Source organism: Vidua chalybeata, chromosome 2 (genome assembly GCF_026979565.1).
Source record: "Vidua chalybeata isolate OUT-0048 chromosome 2, bVidCha1 merged haplotype, whole genome shotgun sequence".
Taxonomy (NCBI): domain Eukaryota; kingdom Metazoa; phylum Chordata; class Aves; order Passeriformes; family Viduidae; genus Vidua; species Vidua chalybeata.
In genome coordinates this window covers 49007416-49023067 of record NC_071531.1, presented here as the reverse complement: position 1 = coordinate 49023067, position 15652 = coordinate 49007416, and the positions used below count along the sequence as shown (strand labels likewise).

The following is a 15652-nucleotide window of genomic DNA, read 5'->3' as shown; positions in this document are numbered from 1 at the left end:
GTTTTTACTTGAAGTTATATTCTGCATTCATTATGCAGGTGCAGAGGACTTAGGACTCTTATAAAATGAACATTTTGAAATTCAAAAAAGCTGTTTGTCCTAAAAGTGGGAGTGATTAGGAGTCTTCAGTAAAACAAAACTGATCAAAAATAATTTTAAATGCAGTCTTTTTCTGTATTTTAAAACACTGTTGGTAATTGAAATGGAAATACAATTCTTCATATGAATGCCAGAACACTTATCCAAATTTTCTGTTGAGAAATGGAGCAGTGCTTTTCATGTCCTTAGTACTTCTACAACCACCAGTTTACCCAAAAAACTTTCCTACTCTTCAAGAGTCTGCTGAAATAATTATAGGACACCTCTCTTCTTCTCCTTCCCTCCCCCCTCTCCCACTCTGTTTTAAGAGTGTTTCTGAAAATGGAGGCTTACACATTTGTTAGACTTTCACTGTATAAAAATGTACAGTGGCTTTATTGACATGTACATTCCATTATGTTTACAGCTGCAAGATATGAGGCACACTCAGTATTGCACTTCATTAAAATTTCAGGCTCAAACATAACCCAGAAGTTTAAATGAAACTGCTGTTGTAATTTAATATTTCTTATACAGGACAAACATTGATACCTTTATGTACAGGGTGATACTTGTTACATTTATGCCTTCCTAACACATTTTTTTTTTATAACAGTCTAGGAAATAAACCAGAATATTCCTCTTTCTCATCCCCACTTGTGATGCATTACAATTGTACAAGATTACAAAAAGTCAGTATACAATAATCAATATTTTTTTCTTTCTCCTGAAAGCCAGCATCATTCATAGTCCACAGACACACAGATCCTTTAATAACAATTGTTTATTTGTAAATGTCCAATGTTTCCTAGCCAATGACTGTAATGGCCACATGCAAACACCTCACAAATTTTGATGTCTCGGTTCAAAAAATGTCAATATCTCACAGCAAGAATTATGTACATGGTATTTGGCATCCTTCTTGCAATGTAAATTGTTCCTTTTACCTGGGTTATGGAATGGTCCCATCCTCACCCCAGCTGGACTTTGTTTTCAGGACACTTGAGGGATGAGGGCACCTGTTTTGCTCTGGTTAAAAAAAAATGCTATTCTAAAAAGTGTGTGCATTTCTGCAAACCCCACAACCCAGAGCAAATTCTTCACCAGTGGGTGGATGGACAACATGAAGTGGACATTCTGTTCCTTCAAGTTGTTTACCTTTGGGACCTACAGTGAATGTAAGGACAAGGGAAAAAAAGAAAAGAATAGATTAATGCTTGCAGATAATGTAAACAAACATATATTACATTTCCTCAAAAGAAACCCAAACTAAGTGAAGGTAATACATCTTGTTCAAATGTTGAATTGGTATTTGAAGAAAAAGAAAAAAGATCAAACTACCATGTAATTGAAACCAATCAAATTCAAATTAAACAAGGCAAGATGCTTACAGACAGTCACTTAAAGAAGTTTTATCTCATGAATACTGTGCAAGAAATTTGCACAAGCCAAGAGAAAAACTGAATAATGAGTTACATTCTGCAGTAAACAATAATTATAGGGTTATGGCAGGAATTGTAATTTATTTGTTTACTTATTTTATGTAGATAGCTTAACAAAAAGATTGCACTTTTAACCGCCAATCATTTTCTAATATAAAACCAATATACAGTACATGAACTTAGTAATTAAGGCATTGGTGTAACAGTTTGCAGATAATGGCCACCTAGGTACACATACATCACCTATTTAATGTGTTAATTTTATCAATATACCATTTTACACATCATTCTACATCTGGAGTCTGACCTGATATAGGGAAATTGCCATGTCTTTCTCTATAAAAGTGGCTAATGTTTAAATGATCAATGCAATGACATTGCCAGAAAATTAAAAAAAATATCACCAAGAAAAGCTAATATCAATTAGAACTTGTAGCTTATTTCAGAATTCAGCATGGTGAATTTGCTTTGTCAAAGTCCTACCTGCAGGACAGTGTGGGAGCTCTTCTTTAGGGATGCTTGTCATTCTTTGGAAATCATCATGGCAAGCATTGCAAAAATGCGTTGTCCCGAAACAGAAAAAAACAGCAACTGAACAGCAGTAGCGGCATTTGTACTCCAAGAAATCCGTACCATGTTTGGGACACATCTGAAGAAAGGAAAGCAAACACCAGTCAGTGAAGTAGACATGTTCTAACAATCCCAACAACTCACTTCTACATTCCATAGAATATATGAATAGTATACAATATTGTACAATACATGTTATTACAAATGACTGTGAATTATTGTATAGCTCAGGTACTCAAGGTTTCAGAATGAAATAAAAACATGAATAGAAGTTATTTACCCACCTGAGCCCTTGAAACATCAGAGCAGGCACCACAAATAAGTTCTCTTGGATCGTAGTCATCTCCTTGTCCAGCCTCAGCATCACAACGAGCTTCACCACCAAAATATGCCTTAATTGCATACAGAAATGACTGGATGTTAAACCAGAGACAATTATTCTTTTAACTATTATTTTCAGTTTAACCAATTCTGTTTGTAAGGGGAATATGACAAATGACTGCCATTTCAGTGGCCTCCACTATTCTGAGCTCTCTCAGCTCTGTAGGTATGTGGTTTTGAGGCACTCAGAAAACGTCTCTCAGTCTCAGGAAGAACAAGACCAAAAACTACAACATACCCAGCTCTATGCCAGCGACTGTAAGGCTTTTGGAACAGCATTTGGATGCTCTATGAACCCTATGTCAGAATTAAGTAGCAGCTTGAGGTGAATAGGTACTGGAGGAAGTAGGTACTGCACTTTCTTTTAAGTGGCCATTGACTCAAGGTGCTTTTGGTTTCTGAACTGCTCTGTATACACATTTGAGCTTTACTAGCTAAGATACTATGTACATCTCATTAGCCCACCACTCGATTTTTTAAATTATGATTTTATAAACAACATCTTTTCCTGCCTTTCTGCTCCATACACAATGTATTAAACATAGGTTCTGTTTCAAGAAATTACTTTTGAAATGGCAACATACATTTAATAAATAACACCATACCTTTTTGCACTTGTAGCAAACATAATAAGCATATCTGTTCATAGCATAGCCAGCTGGGTCATTATAAAATCTAACACCTGGCGTTGTGATGGCCTCACTCTTGTGCAGCCCTTCATACTCCAATCTCATTAGTGCTTTTCTCCTTACATCTTCATAGAGTTCTTTGATTGGATCAAGCAAATCCTTTAATACTGTGTGATTGATTTTGTTCTGAAATAAAAGAATGCTGATTCAGTATCTTGCATCTTTATCCCAACAGCTATGATAATTTGTGTTTTAGTCAGGCACAAATAGCACGATAGATGTCATAAAGGCCCGGGCAATGGACATTTCAAAAAACAGCTGATATAGAATGTACTCTATTTGCTGTAAAAATAATACCCATGAATGCTTTTTCTACAGCCTGTTGGGATATGGGAACATCAACCCTTCAAACAGACTAACAGCCAGGGAGGTGGTGAAGAGTATATGTAATATTCACCACAGCACAGGAATAGTGCCATTGTGTATTTTCTGTAATTTTGGTCCTTTTTGGCTTACTGCTCAGCAAGTAAGCATAATGACTGACAGTCCTCTATGGCAGTTCTTTATCAATTGGTGACCACGAGCTACTGCCATTAATTACCACAACACAACATGACAGAAGAACCATAGCATGCAGAATAGCTGACCATTCCCAAATTTCAACTTCCTAGAGTGGGCTAAGGTGCTCTTCTTTCCAGCAGCAATTATGTGCTTTTGCTTACAGTAATTTAAATTCATTGAGTACAAGAGGAATTGTTAGTAACTTAGCTGAACTAAGTAGATGTATTCTTTGGCTCTGCCCTCACACTGAAAAGCAAAGCAACTTTAAAAGTGGTTAGTAAAATGGAGAATTCCTGCTTCAAATTGTGTGCTTTAAGATTACTTCTTCCCCTCCCCACTATCACCAAATCCTGGGAATTTGCAAGCTGATGTTGGTAAGAATGAAACAATATTAAGACAATGTCTGGACTATGCCTTCTTTTTAAGAGGACACCTCAGGGAACAGTAGGAGAAAGTAAAAAGATGCATCACTGCTAGTCTTTCTATAGCAACATATGGAATTAAGAAAACAAGTCATGTATAACTCATTTATACAGTAACAAGCAATACAATATTAACAAAACAAAATAAAAAAAACACCAAAAAAAAAAAAAAAAAAACCAAACAAAAACCTACCAACAAAACCAAGAAAAGTATCAGGTAAGTTGCTTGACTTTGGCAGGCACATACCTTGCAAATTGGGCAGGACATAAACCCAAAAGTTATCCTTGGGCCAAGCCATCTGTTTTCTAGTACTCGTTGACAGCATTGCAAATGGAAAACATGGCTGCAGTCCAGCTTTAGAAAAGAATAAGTGTAAGTGAATACTGAAGTTACATTAACCACTAAAGTAGAAGCAGTTATCTGCTTTTAAGTGGCAAGATATATCAATTGCAATATTAATTTATTTAAAATCCTAGAAGACCCATATTTTCGTCTTAACAACAAGAAAGAACATAAAATGGGCATTAAAATCATAACCACTCCAAGATGACCTACAGATATATAAAATACACGTGAAATTATATCAACTAATTACCTCAATTGTTTTACTCCTTTATAAAATACCATATATTTTAATAAACTAGACATACCAAACTAAATTGATCCAATCTGCTTTCTTGAAATAGAATGCCAGACAAAAAGAAAGTGTTTCAAGTAGCTTAACTATTGTTATGGTGTCTGTTTTCAAATTTTGAAGGGCATAATTTGAAAGACTTTATATTTTCACTTCCTCCTTCATACTACATGTTACAATCATAATAGTAATCTCTTAGAAGGGGAAACAAACAAACAAAAAACCTGGATAGCTGGTGCTGCTGAAAGTGCTTCAGTAAAGCAGATCATGCACATGTCATCAGCATCTTGTTTAAGAGTTGTAGCGTTTTTATCACAGCCATGCAGGCACGGCAAACAGTGCTCTTCGTTCTTAACGCCTCCGCAGGGGTGACCGCAGGGGTGTGTCTTGCTACAGGCAATCTTAGCATACTCCTAAACAAATTTAAAGTAGAGAGTTAATCATCTCTTCCCCTTCACTGAGTGTTCTGACAGTGTCGCTTTTTGAAGGACTGCTGGTCCGTGCAATAAACTGAGTTGGAAGAATCATGGTTTATATTGTCTGCTGCTGCCTCAGGAACTTGGGAAAAACTGAAAGTTGTGTACTTGAAATAACAACGTTTCCTTTGTTTACCTGCACTGCTCCTGAATGCAAACTGCTTAATGAAACCATAATTTGAAACTTTCAATAGAAAGAGAACTATTTGATCCTAACTTTGATCCTCTGTGTGCTTTTTATATATTGAGCGATTCCTGCATAAACATTGCTGATCCTTTATTAACAGCCTTTAAGATAGCTGCAGATTTTGGAGAAGTTTCAAGTAACTCACTCTTAAGAATACATTATAAGCTAATCATTAATCAGCATAAAGTGATTTTACATGGAAATGGATTTTTAACCACCTCTAATTCCCATCCCTACTAAACAGAAAACTTATAAAAGTTACGCAGAAGCTAGCAACAAATTGAACTGAATTTAAGTAACATTGTCTTCATATGCTGAGAGAGAAAAAAAGATGACCAATTTGCTTCACTTAGACAGAAATAAGTAAGGCGAAGTAAGAAACTGGTTATGATTTGGCCCTCTAGCACTTGCACCCACTGTAGGGCAGAGAAACACTCAGGATATGTGGATACAGATGATAAACCTGGCCAAGTCTTAAATGTTCTACACTCACATAATACACAGGCTGTTGAGCAAACTCTTTTTCTCGAGCTTTCCAGTACATTTGACTTTATACTGACAGGGTGTATTTTACTTTATAATTGCAAGGCTGTTGTAAAAACTTGAGGTACTTTTGAAGATAATAATGAAACTACCCAGAATGTAAGTTGACTATTAGTGTTTGTAGTCTGTAATTAAAATAAACATTTAGAAACTCAGAAGTATTTGAATGATAATATTCAACTCTAGAACCTTTTCATATGAGAGATCTGATTTAAAATGGACTACAGGGATAAACAAAGTTTGCTCAAAATCAGAAGCCCATTTCATCCTATGATCTATTTATGTAATTAATGATGACTGATACTTGCTAATACACACCTGGCAGTCTGTATCAGAACAAACACTTCCCACTGCTGATAATTCTGTTCCACTCCTACATCCACAGAACCGACATGCTTCAGAACTGCTGGTGGTCGGTTTGCCTACAGCCGCAAGAGAGAACAAGGCTACAAATGTTCTAATGAAACACAAAGGACTGATACTCTATCAGACATCAAAGCAGCATTCACAGAAAACAATCAGTAATCAAACAATTCTTATGCAGCTAAACTATTTTACTTTTATTAACAAATATTTAAAAGCATTGCCTTAAAGCAGGTGAAAATCATAATAATCAGGATAAAGGGCAAGTAGTAACAGTTGTGTTTTACCTGTCTGTTCTCTAAACTCCACCATAGCCTTCATAGTTTTAGAATCTGCTAATGCCATCAGCCAGAAAAGTTTGGTCCTACCACAGCCCTCGTGGAGATCAACTTTGATAGCTTCTTCTTCTTCTTTGAAGACCTGTCAAGTTAACCAAACAGATACTAAATAGCATGTTTAATTAGAGCATGGACATGTCTCTTATTTTTGTTGCCCTCTCTCTTTGGGTTTACACCCGGCATTTTACAGATTCTGTGAGACTGTCTACCGCAAGCTGTTTTTCTTTTATATCTGTTCCATAACTTGTACATATTGCAGATATGCAGGATAAAGGTTTTATGTTTTTAGAAGTAAAAATGAATAAAATTAACTCTTGATCTAACATGGCAGAGAAACAATAGTGCAGCAATGCTAAGAATAGAGTTGCACTTTTTTTTTCTGATTTAATTAATACAGAGCTTGGACTTTTACCCAACACATTCAGTAGGCCACAGAATATTAAAAGCACAAGATAACATCAGACATATCTTCATATAACCATGCTAGTAGTTTATCAAAGCAACATTGAGAATTAAGGTCTTAATAATAAGTACTGTAGAGTAACAATTACAGAAACATGTAATATTAATATTTTTGACTTTCATACAAATACACAGTGGATACTTTTGGCTACAATGAGGAAAATAAGTTTTTGCAAAATAAAAAAAACTGCAAGAGATCCTTAGGGAATTTCATGCAGTCTCTTCTTTTGCTTCTTCCCCAAGCTTTGAAGGCAGTTCTGTTTGCATTTGTTTCACCTGTAATGCAAGGAAAGTTAGAATTTCCCCAGGTATGGATGTATACAACTCACTCTAGTTTTTACTAGAATCAGAAAAAAAAACCCTAACTGCTTCACAAAGTATTCATATAAGCACATCTGAGTAACTTACAGGCTGTCCTTTCTTGAGGGGACAGAAAATACATTGAAGAGGTATGTATGACTGAAGTTGGACAAAGAACATGAAGCAAACAGAAAACAGGACAGAGGGAACATGACAGAATTGAAATTGAATTTGAGAGGCTTAACATGTGAGATGTAAAGGTAAAAGTGGTGAATAAAGAGCAGAAGTTTAAACATGCTTTTAGAAGTAAATAGGAAAATCTGGTAAGTAGCTACTTTGGACAGATAAAAGGAAAAATGTGAGGTTTTCTATGAGATAAGAACTTACTTTTTATCAACTGTAATCTGAACAGGCTATATAGGAGAAATCAGAAAAATGAATGAGACTAGACTGTGCTGTGCCATGACAGAAGAGTAGACATAAAATGATCTTCTTAGGATGATGAAACAGGAAAATTTCCAAGGGGATTGCAAAGACTCTGGCTAAGAAATAGAAGATAATAGACACACATGGCAGTGCCAGGCTGAGACTACTCTGCAAATGCTGTGGCATCAGAGAGGAGTGTTTCACCGGAGAGTGAAACTCAGTACCAAAGGTCTGATGTTTACATCACACATGCTCTAGACCAGCTGATCCCTTGCACTGAACGACCATTAGCAATGTGTCTCTGCATCTATATTTTGATTTGCTTTTAGTTTCACCTAAAAGCAAACAAAACCAATTCAGTTCATGCACTCCAAGGCTGCTCAATAACAGAAAACATTGTACTTTAAGGAGACATGATCATCTTCTTTAAAAGCCCATTCTGAACATAACTAAAAAGTCAATATAGATGTATTGTAGGAAAGGGAGAAGAGGACTGAGTTCCACTGAAGTAACTTTATTAATGACATTTATTATTTTAATCCTTGTACAAATGTAAGTAGTCAGAGGGGAAGGGGAAAATAAAGGATCACAACGAACCATAAATGAGGAACAGAAGCAGGAAAGAGGAAATGTTGAATAATTCTAGAGGTAAAGGAATTTTCAACATTAATTTCAACGACAAAAAGAAGAAATCCAAAGAAAATGTAGTTTCAAATTTAGAGATGAAAAGGATAAAAGAATATCACAGAAGAATAATAATTAGCAGAGTACACAGAAAGTTATAAAAACTCATATCTAGTCAAAGTTTCAATCCTAAATATAAACCCAAAAGAAGTCAGGAAATTTTCAAGCCTATGGATAGGGTAACATATTTATGTTTTAAAACATATTTGTGTTTTAAAACACAGTGAAAGCTAGAGGAATATTGAAAAATAAGAGAAAACTCATAGGGGAACTAGTAGGAATATTTGCTGTCAAATCATCTTCCTGGATATTAAAAAGGAATACACATACATTAGAAATGAAGGGGTTGACAAGCACTGAGTCCTATGATAGAAGTAGTAAAGAAGATAAAATTTAACAGGAATAAAAAACCAACATATACTTAAGAAAGTCTGTGAGGCTTCTAAATTCTAGTAAAAAAGTGTTCCAAAGCAAGAGAGAAAAACAAGAGAGAATAAGCTGATGTAGCATAAGAACTAGAATTAGGAACTGCTTCAAGATTTTCTAATCTTTGTAAAAGATAAAGGACAAGAGAATGTAACCAAAAACAACTGAAGAGCATTAACTGGAAACACATCTGTCCCATCTCAAAAATAAAATAAAACGCCCTTTTCAGATTCAGTATTTGTTACTACCTTTTGGTTATATTTTATTTATATAAATATGCACACAATGATGCAGTGCACACAACAGGAGGCCATGTATACTCCACCTGTCTCTGGTGAGTTTTTGTTCGCCGGTGGAGATGAAGGAATCGGTCACAGTCTGTGCACAAATTCCCACAGACATTACATAAAATGATTGCAGCAGTTTCACCATCATCATGGTTATCACACATTGGCTGAGAAAAATAAAAAAGAAATAATTCCTCTTTATTAAGTCCTTCACTTCCTTTCAGCATCTGTTTTTATTCTCCCCTCAGTCACACACCCCACATCTCCCCTCCAATTTACAAAAGTGGATAAAGAGCTTGTTTGGACTATTAATGCTATCTTGAAAATAATCAGTATTTAAACAATTATTCCTTGACACAAACCCCCTCAATTTCTGACACCAGTTTTTCTGATACTCTTCATCTTGTATTGTGATGCACCAAAAATGTGTTTTTCAACAATACAGTTGAGACATGACTTTCAACTAGTCTGAGAAGAGGTTTATGTGATAACAAGGGGTTATGGGCATGTTAACGGAAAAGTTCAGAGGTATGAGTACTCAGGTCAGTCAACAGGCATGATATTTACCCTTCATTACTTTGATATGGTATGTTTACTCTTTTCAAACATCTAAACAAAGCTGTAGGTCGTCCATACCTCCGAGACAGTATGGTTGAAGTAACAAAAATCCATCATAAAATTAAGTTGCTCTACTGATAGAATTATTATTTTTTTTTTAAATTCAGCAAGGTTCTGTTTTGCAATTCAAAATATCCCCACAAAAAGACTTCAACAACTGATTTTGACTATGCACATCTGAGAACAAGTTTCCACTGTAATACCATAACACATGGTTTCTATGATACTCTCACGCAACTTAGAACAGAGTTCTCTCAAAGCAGTTCTGGTAGGGAGGCACACAGTTCACCCCAACATTTGAATATCCTAACGTGGAACAGGATTGGGGAATTTCAGGCTGGGTTCAGCAGCTTGAATACCTGCTTAACAATGTCTTGATTGATCCTCTGACACTTCCAAGACCTTTAGCTTCCTTAATCACCTCAGAAACCTCTGTGTTTGCTTCTGTCTCAGCAGAGTTTTATTCCTTGCTGCTGCTGCAGCTCTATACCTCCTGTATTCTGTTTCTACCTGCACTAAACTGCTTTGGATGCTTCTTTGCTCTAACTATGCTTGGTTGCTATTGCACATCCTTCCTTTGCTTCCCACAGGGATCCACCTAACCAAGATTTACAGAGACCAGCTTCATTACTGTGCTCTTTGTAAAATGGTATTAAAAAAATCACAAGCTTTTTGTCATACTGAAAGTACAAGCATTTTGTCAACTGAAATGGCCAGACAGAATCAGATTCCCTATCAAATTTATAAATCCTCTGAGTCAAAGGTAGTTTTACTAAATACAGTTAGAAGGAGTTTCTCCCTGGGGTAATGACACTCTAGTGATATGGGGAAGAGGAAGCTAAATTACAGAGTAGAAGTTATTGAGTAACACAAAAGAATCTATTTTATTTTGTGACAGGGATTAAGGCAGAAAGAAAAAGCTCTCATAGAGTGTGCTTTACAAACTGAGTCACTTTTCTAAAAAACTCATGCCACAGGTGTTAGGAAGGCCTTGTTTCATCCTGAATACTGGCAAAATTGCAACATTACGGTTTTAAGTTGGAATTTCTGTTTTATAAGCTATGCTTATCTAGAATACAAATATTTCAAACGTATATACAATCCCCACTGGGATGGAAGAAAAGCCAATTTCACTATTCTCTATCACTATTCTAAATTCTTTGATGAGTGAATATATCAAAATAAAGAAAAAAAAATATGATTTTCAGTCTCACCATCTGTTTCTGTTGCCCGTCCTTTCCCATCCATCTTCCTGAGGATAGTCTATCAACATGATCCTGATCAAGTACACAGAGGGATGCTAAGGCCAGCCACAGCTATTGAAAGGCAAGGTAGAATTAAATGTCTTAGACATATTAAAATCCAACCAAATATTGAAGACATAAACTTTGTCAGATAAGAATGTCACCGTTACCTGCAAACTCTATTGTTGTCAGCTTAAGCCTGCTCACACAATGCAAGTTTATTTTCCAAAATAAGTTAAGAACACAATAAAGCTTATTTAGCTTTTGGGAACTACCTTGTTTCTTTCAGGTATGTCACTCTATGATTATAAATACAGTAGTCAGCACATAAGAAAGAAAAAGCAGAGAAAGATCAACCAAAGCACGTTATGAAGAAATATGACAAATACAGACTTGCACATTGACCCAAACATTGCAGGCTTTGGGGAAGAAGACATTGAAGGACACGGACTAATAAAAATAAAATCAACCCCAAAAACAACCACCCAAAAAGTTGAGCTCAGTGAGACTAGTATCCCTGTTCCCTCCTCACTGCACAAGGCAATTGGCACTACCTAGAAAAGGGTTCTGAGCTAATTAGTCAAAGGAAATTTTTCTCTCTTCTCCACTGACTACAGGGAAATCCTGAGCAGATGAGCTACATGAGGATAATTTGTCTGTGCAAACAAAACTGAAAGGCACTTGACAGCTGCTTTTTGGCGCAATCTTTAATCAAACATTTGATTTGAGTAAAAGTGTTTTTGTTGAGAAACTTTACAGGACTCTCCCCCAAAACCCCACATCTCCATGACAGAACTACCTTCAGCCACAGGAGTGGTTGGGCTGACATTCAGGGCTCCTCTAAGACCAGATTTAGCTAATATGATAACAGCAGAAGCCAGTGGTTATCTAAGACTGTGACCTCCAGAAAGCAGAGACTATATGAGTAATAAAAATATGAAAAGAATGACTGGTACAGCCTTTTAAGATGGAAAACAACATGAGTGGCAAATGCTTGAAACTACTGCAAGCTTTTTTTTTTTTACATTTACATGTAATTATTAAGCTTGAGAAGCTAAAATCTGTGCTCCCTATGACAGCAGGAATGTAATGATTTACCAATATGCTTTTCTTGGTATTTCAAGCAATCTGTTAGGGTTAAAGTAGACTTTAGTTTCTATAAAAGATTCATAGACAAAGTAAAGACCAAGAAAAGAAAACCACCAGGTTACACCATGTCAGTAATAAAGGGCTCAGTAAATATTTTTGAGACAAACACAACTGAAGCTTAGCTTAATTGCTAGAGAACACCTGTTAGAGTGTTTTCATAATAGCCTTGAGATGTGGCAGCTGATTACCTAGAAGTCAAACCACTTATAATAATTGCTTAGAGAGCTGAAAGAAGACAGCTGATACATATTGTGCAATTTTCCACACAGACAATCTCAGATTTAGTGTAAGGCAAGTATGACAAACTTCAAGCAGAATTATTTAAGACTAAACCCCCAAATGCGTATAGGCATCACATTTATTCTTCATTATTTCTGAGATTACCAAGATGCACATTTAATTCTAATTCAGTTTTGGCTTGTGTATTTCTGACATACAAAAAGGTTCTTGAATGGGCTCCTACTGCACATTTGCAATGAACTAATCCTAAGTTTGGTGAAGTTCTTACTCTGGTTGTTGCAATGCACCTCACGGGTGATCTGTACTCTTCTTCCATTTTGGTCAGAGCTATGATGGTTTCAGCAATAGCATTCTTTGTCACACGTGACCAAGCTTCTGACAGATGACCCTGTTAAAGAGGAAACTCAAATTTATTACAGCTTTTATTAATATTAAGAGCAACTAAAATTGTAATTAGAACAGCTACAAAACATTAGGTTAATATCTCAAGTTAGAACAGAAAAAGAGGAAATCAGGGATGATTGATAAATTAGGTGTTTTCACAGAATTATTTATGTTGGATGCAATCTTCAAGATCACCTAGCTCCAACCCTTTGCCATGGGTATGGACACCTTCCACCAGGTTCCTCAAAGTCCCATCCAACCTGGCCTTGATTTTCAAATCAGATAGATCTGGTAAAAATTAGCCCTCAGATACTGAGGTGACTTATTGAGGTTGTCTCTGAACAACTACTGGAATAATTAACTTGGAACAGTAGAGGGCATATGATTTGAAGAACGGGAAGTCCTTTTCCTAAAGTGCCCCCCACCCCTTCTGGAGAAATAAAGATGCAGAGCTGGAGCATGAATAAGTGACTGTGACTAGCACACAGATGACAGTGGGTTCCTAGAAAAATTAGCTTCACATGCCTAGCTCAGCCTCCTGAATAGACTCCACAGTTCCTGTATTAGAAAGAAATAAAGAGGAGTACACAGCAAACATCAGAACAACAGCACACTTTCCAATCTTTAACATTCTGAGCCTATGGCACTGACTTATACACTCAAGTTTCTGATTCAGAGGCTGCTGCATCCTTCAATTCTTACTGCAATCTGTAAAGTTCTAAATTTCATGCTAAAAGTGAGACATAATTGAGATTCACTGGACTCTAAAAAGGAAGCTATAGTGACTAACTCAGATACAGGTACCTACACATTGCAAATGGTGAAAATGTTATGTGAAAGGAATCACATTTGTAACTCTTATGAAGAGAATAGTTAGACCGATGCCACCCTGCTGATAATTAGCAGCTCTAAAAAGCTTCAAAAAACGTTTTCCAACACAAACAGACTTTAATTGTAACTCTTATCAATTATGAGATTCTAAAATCTTGTAGTCAGAACCAACGGAGAGGACTCCCATCCAGCTTCAGCAACTTTAAGAAGGAACCTCCTAAAACAGTGAATGGTTCAGAAAATAGGACTTCTACTCTGAAGATACTGAAAAACTTTTCAAAGGGTATTCACAGAGGAAAATCTGGGTCATTTAGAGCATCTCAGTGAAATAGGTGCAAAATTAAGGAAAACAAAAACAACCTCCTAACTAAATTCCTTTTCCAGAAACATATACAGAACCTTTTTTTCTTTTGCCAGTATTGTTTCTGGGAAATATCTGATTCACTTTTCATCAGTTTTTCTGTCAAAAAAATGTCTGAAACAGAACTATGGAAAATTTAAGCCCAGATAAATAAAGTAATAAGTAACTATAAGTGTAGATTTCAGTGACTGAAAGAAGTCAATCTCAACCAGAAAATTCATACAGTAAGTCTACATAGAGTTACATGAAAAGAATGCTGTTATTTTACTTCACAGATAAGTTTTGCTTTTCAGTTCTGAGTGCTCAAGATTTAAAAATTAAACTTTGAAGTTAATAATGTTAGAAAATGACCCACAATTATTGTTTATCTCTTACATATCTAGTATAAGCAACTTTTTAAAAAGCTTATTTCAAAACTAGATTTCTGTTTTGCAGAATCAGAACTCAGTTGCTACTGCTTTTAACCCTAGACTCTATCTAGAAAACGGTATGGGTTTTTTTTCTTGAGACCAATTCACATTTAACAGCTCAATCTGATTCTAACTGTAACAAAAGTAATAAAAAACCGTATTTTTCATTATTAGAAATTATTAAAGTATCATCCACATTTAAAGGATAGAAACTCACTGCTGCCATGTCTTTAATGAGCTTAATGATGATCTCTGAAATCTGGGTAGGTGTTGACCCCTTCATCCACCAATGACTTTCACCTCGCCGAATATAGCTGCAAAGGATAAATGGTAATAGATGAAATAAACTCAAATTGTTAGTATTTGTCAAAATCCAGCACAAAGAAATAGTGTACGTACTCAGCATACAGTAGGTTGTAGTTTGTTACATATTTTTAAACAAACCTGGAATTGAAGATCATTGGAAGTGTGACTGTAGTAACTCCTTTGCCTGCAGTAGTGCCAGCTGTCCCTGTGATAGTAGTTCCTTTGGCTTTTAGCTGTACAGTGAGAGCTTTGGCAATGCATCCCAAAAACATGTCCAAGATACCTAGTTTGTTCCAATCTCCTTTTTCTGTTGAGTGAATTATATCACTTATATCTGCTGGTGGCAGAGACTTCACCCCTATAATACTTGCCAGGCGACTGGGGGTTACCTCGGGCAAAACACGCCTCAGTAATGATGTTACCTGGAGAAAAAAAACCAAAACACCACAGTTCTTACCAAGACAGCTGGAGTTTTCAAGCAAAATCACACTGTTCTTCTTCTTCTACCTTTTCAGTTGGAAGGAGTCAATCTAATAGCTGTGCTTAATTACTCCTGTAAGAAATTCTGAGTATTTCTATCTTATGATGAAGTGTTTATTAATGTAAGCAGCAAGACAAGGCCAAAGAGTCTAAACCCGATGTCACTCAAACAATACCTAGTCACCACATACTAACAAAATTATGTTTGGCACTGGACTTAGGGTAAGAGTGATACAGTTGTTTGTACAACTTTGATTTGCTTGCATGGTAGCCACTTCACATGCATTATTGAGATGTCAGAAACTGTGGTAGAACTGTGAGAGACACTTTAGACTTCTGAAAACAAAGTACTTGCCTGAGGTACGGAGAATTATAATACTCTTTTCTGGTGCCTTTGTTTTTCCTTTTGATAGTCTAAC

General features: G+C 36.0%; 1 protein-coding gene across 18 annotated transcripts in view; it reads right to left on the bottom strand.

The window, feature by feature from the left end:
* Positions 1 to 455: 455 nt before the first annotated feature.
* Positions 456 to 15652, bottom strand: part of MYCBP2 (MYC binding protein 2) — a 175355-nt gene continuing 160158 nt past the window's right edge. For all 18 annotated transcript variants that reach the window (XM_053936636.1, XM_053936620.1, XM_053936621.1 and 15 more), the window contains 13 exons: positions 14892 to 15175; positions 14665 to 14761; positions 12730 to 12849; positions 11043 to 11144; positions 9249 to 9377; positions 6575 to 6707; positions 6243 to 6346; positions 4943 to 5131; positions 4331 to 4438; positions 3077 to 3286; positions 2375 to 2482; positions 2004 to 2169; positions 456 to 1245 (listed from right to left, as the gene is read on the bottom strand). In XM_053936636.1, the coding sequence (XP_053792611.1) occupies positions 1130 to 1245; positions 2004 to 2169; positions 2375 to 2482; positions 3077 to 3286; positions 4331 to 4438; positions 4943 to 5131; positions 6243 to 6346; positions 6575 to 6707; positions 9249 to 9377; positions 11043 to 11144; positions 12730 to 12849; positions 14665 to 14761; positions 14892 to 15175 (1866 nt within the window). In that variant the 3' untranslated portion in view covers positions 456 to 1129. The remainder of the gene's footprint in view (positions 1246 to 2003; positions 2170 to 2374; positions 2483 to 3076; positions 3287 to 4330; positions 4439 to 4942; positions 5132 to 6242; positions 6347 to 6574; positions 6708 to 9248; positions 9378 to 11042; positions 11145 to 12729; positions 12850 to 14664; positions 14762 to 14891; positions 15176 to 15652) is intronic.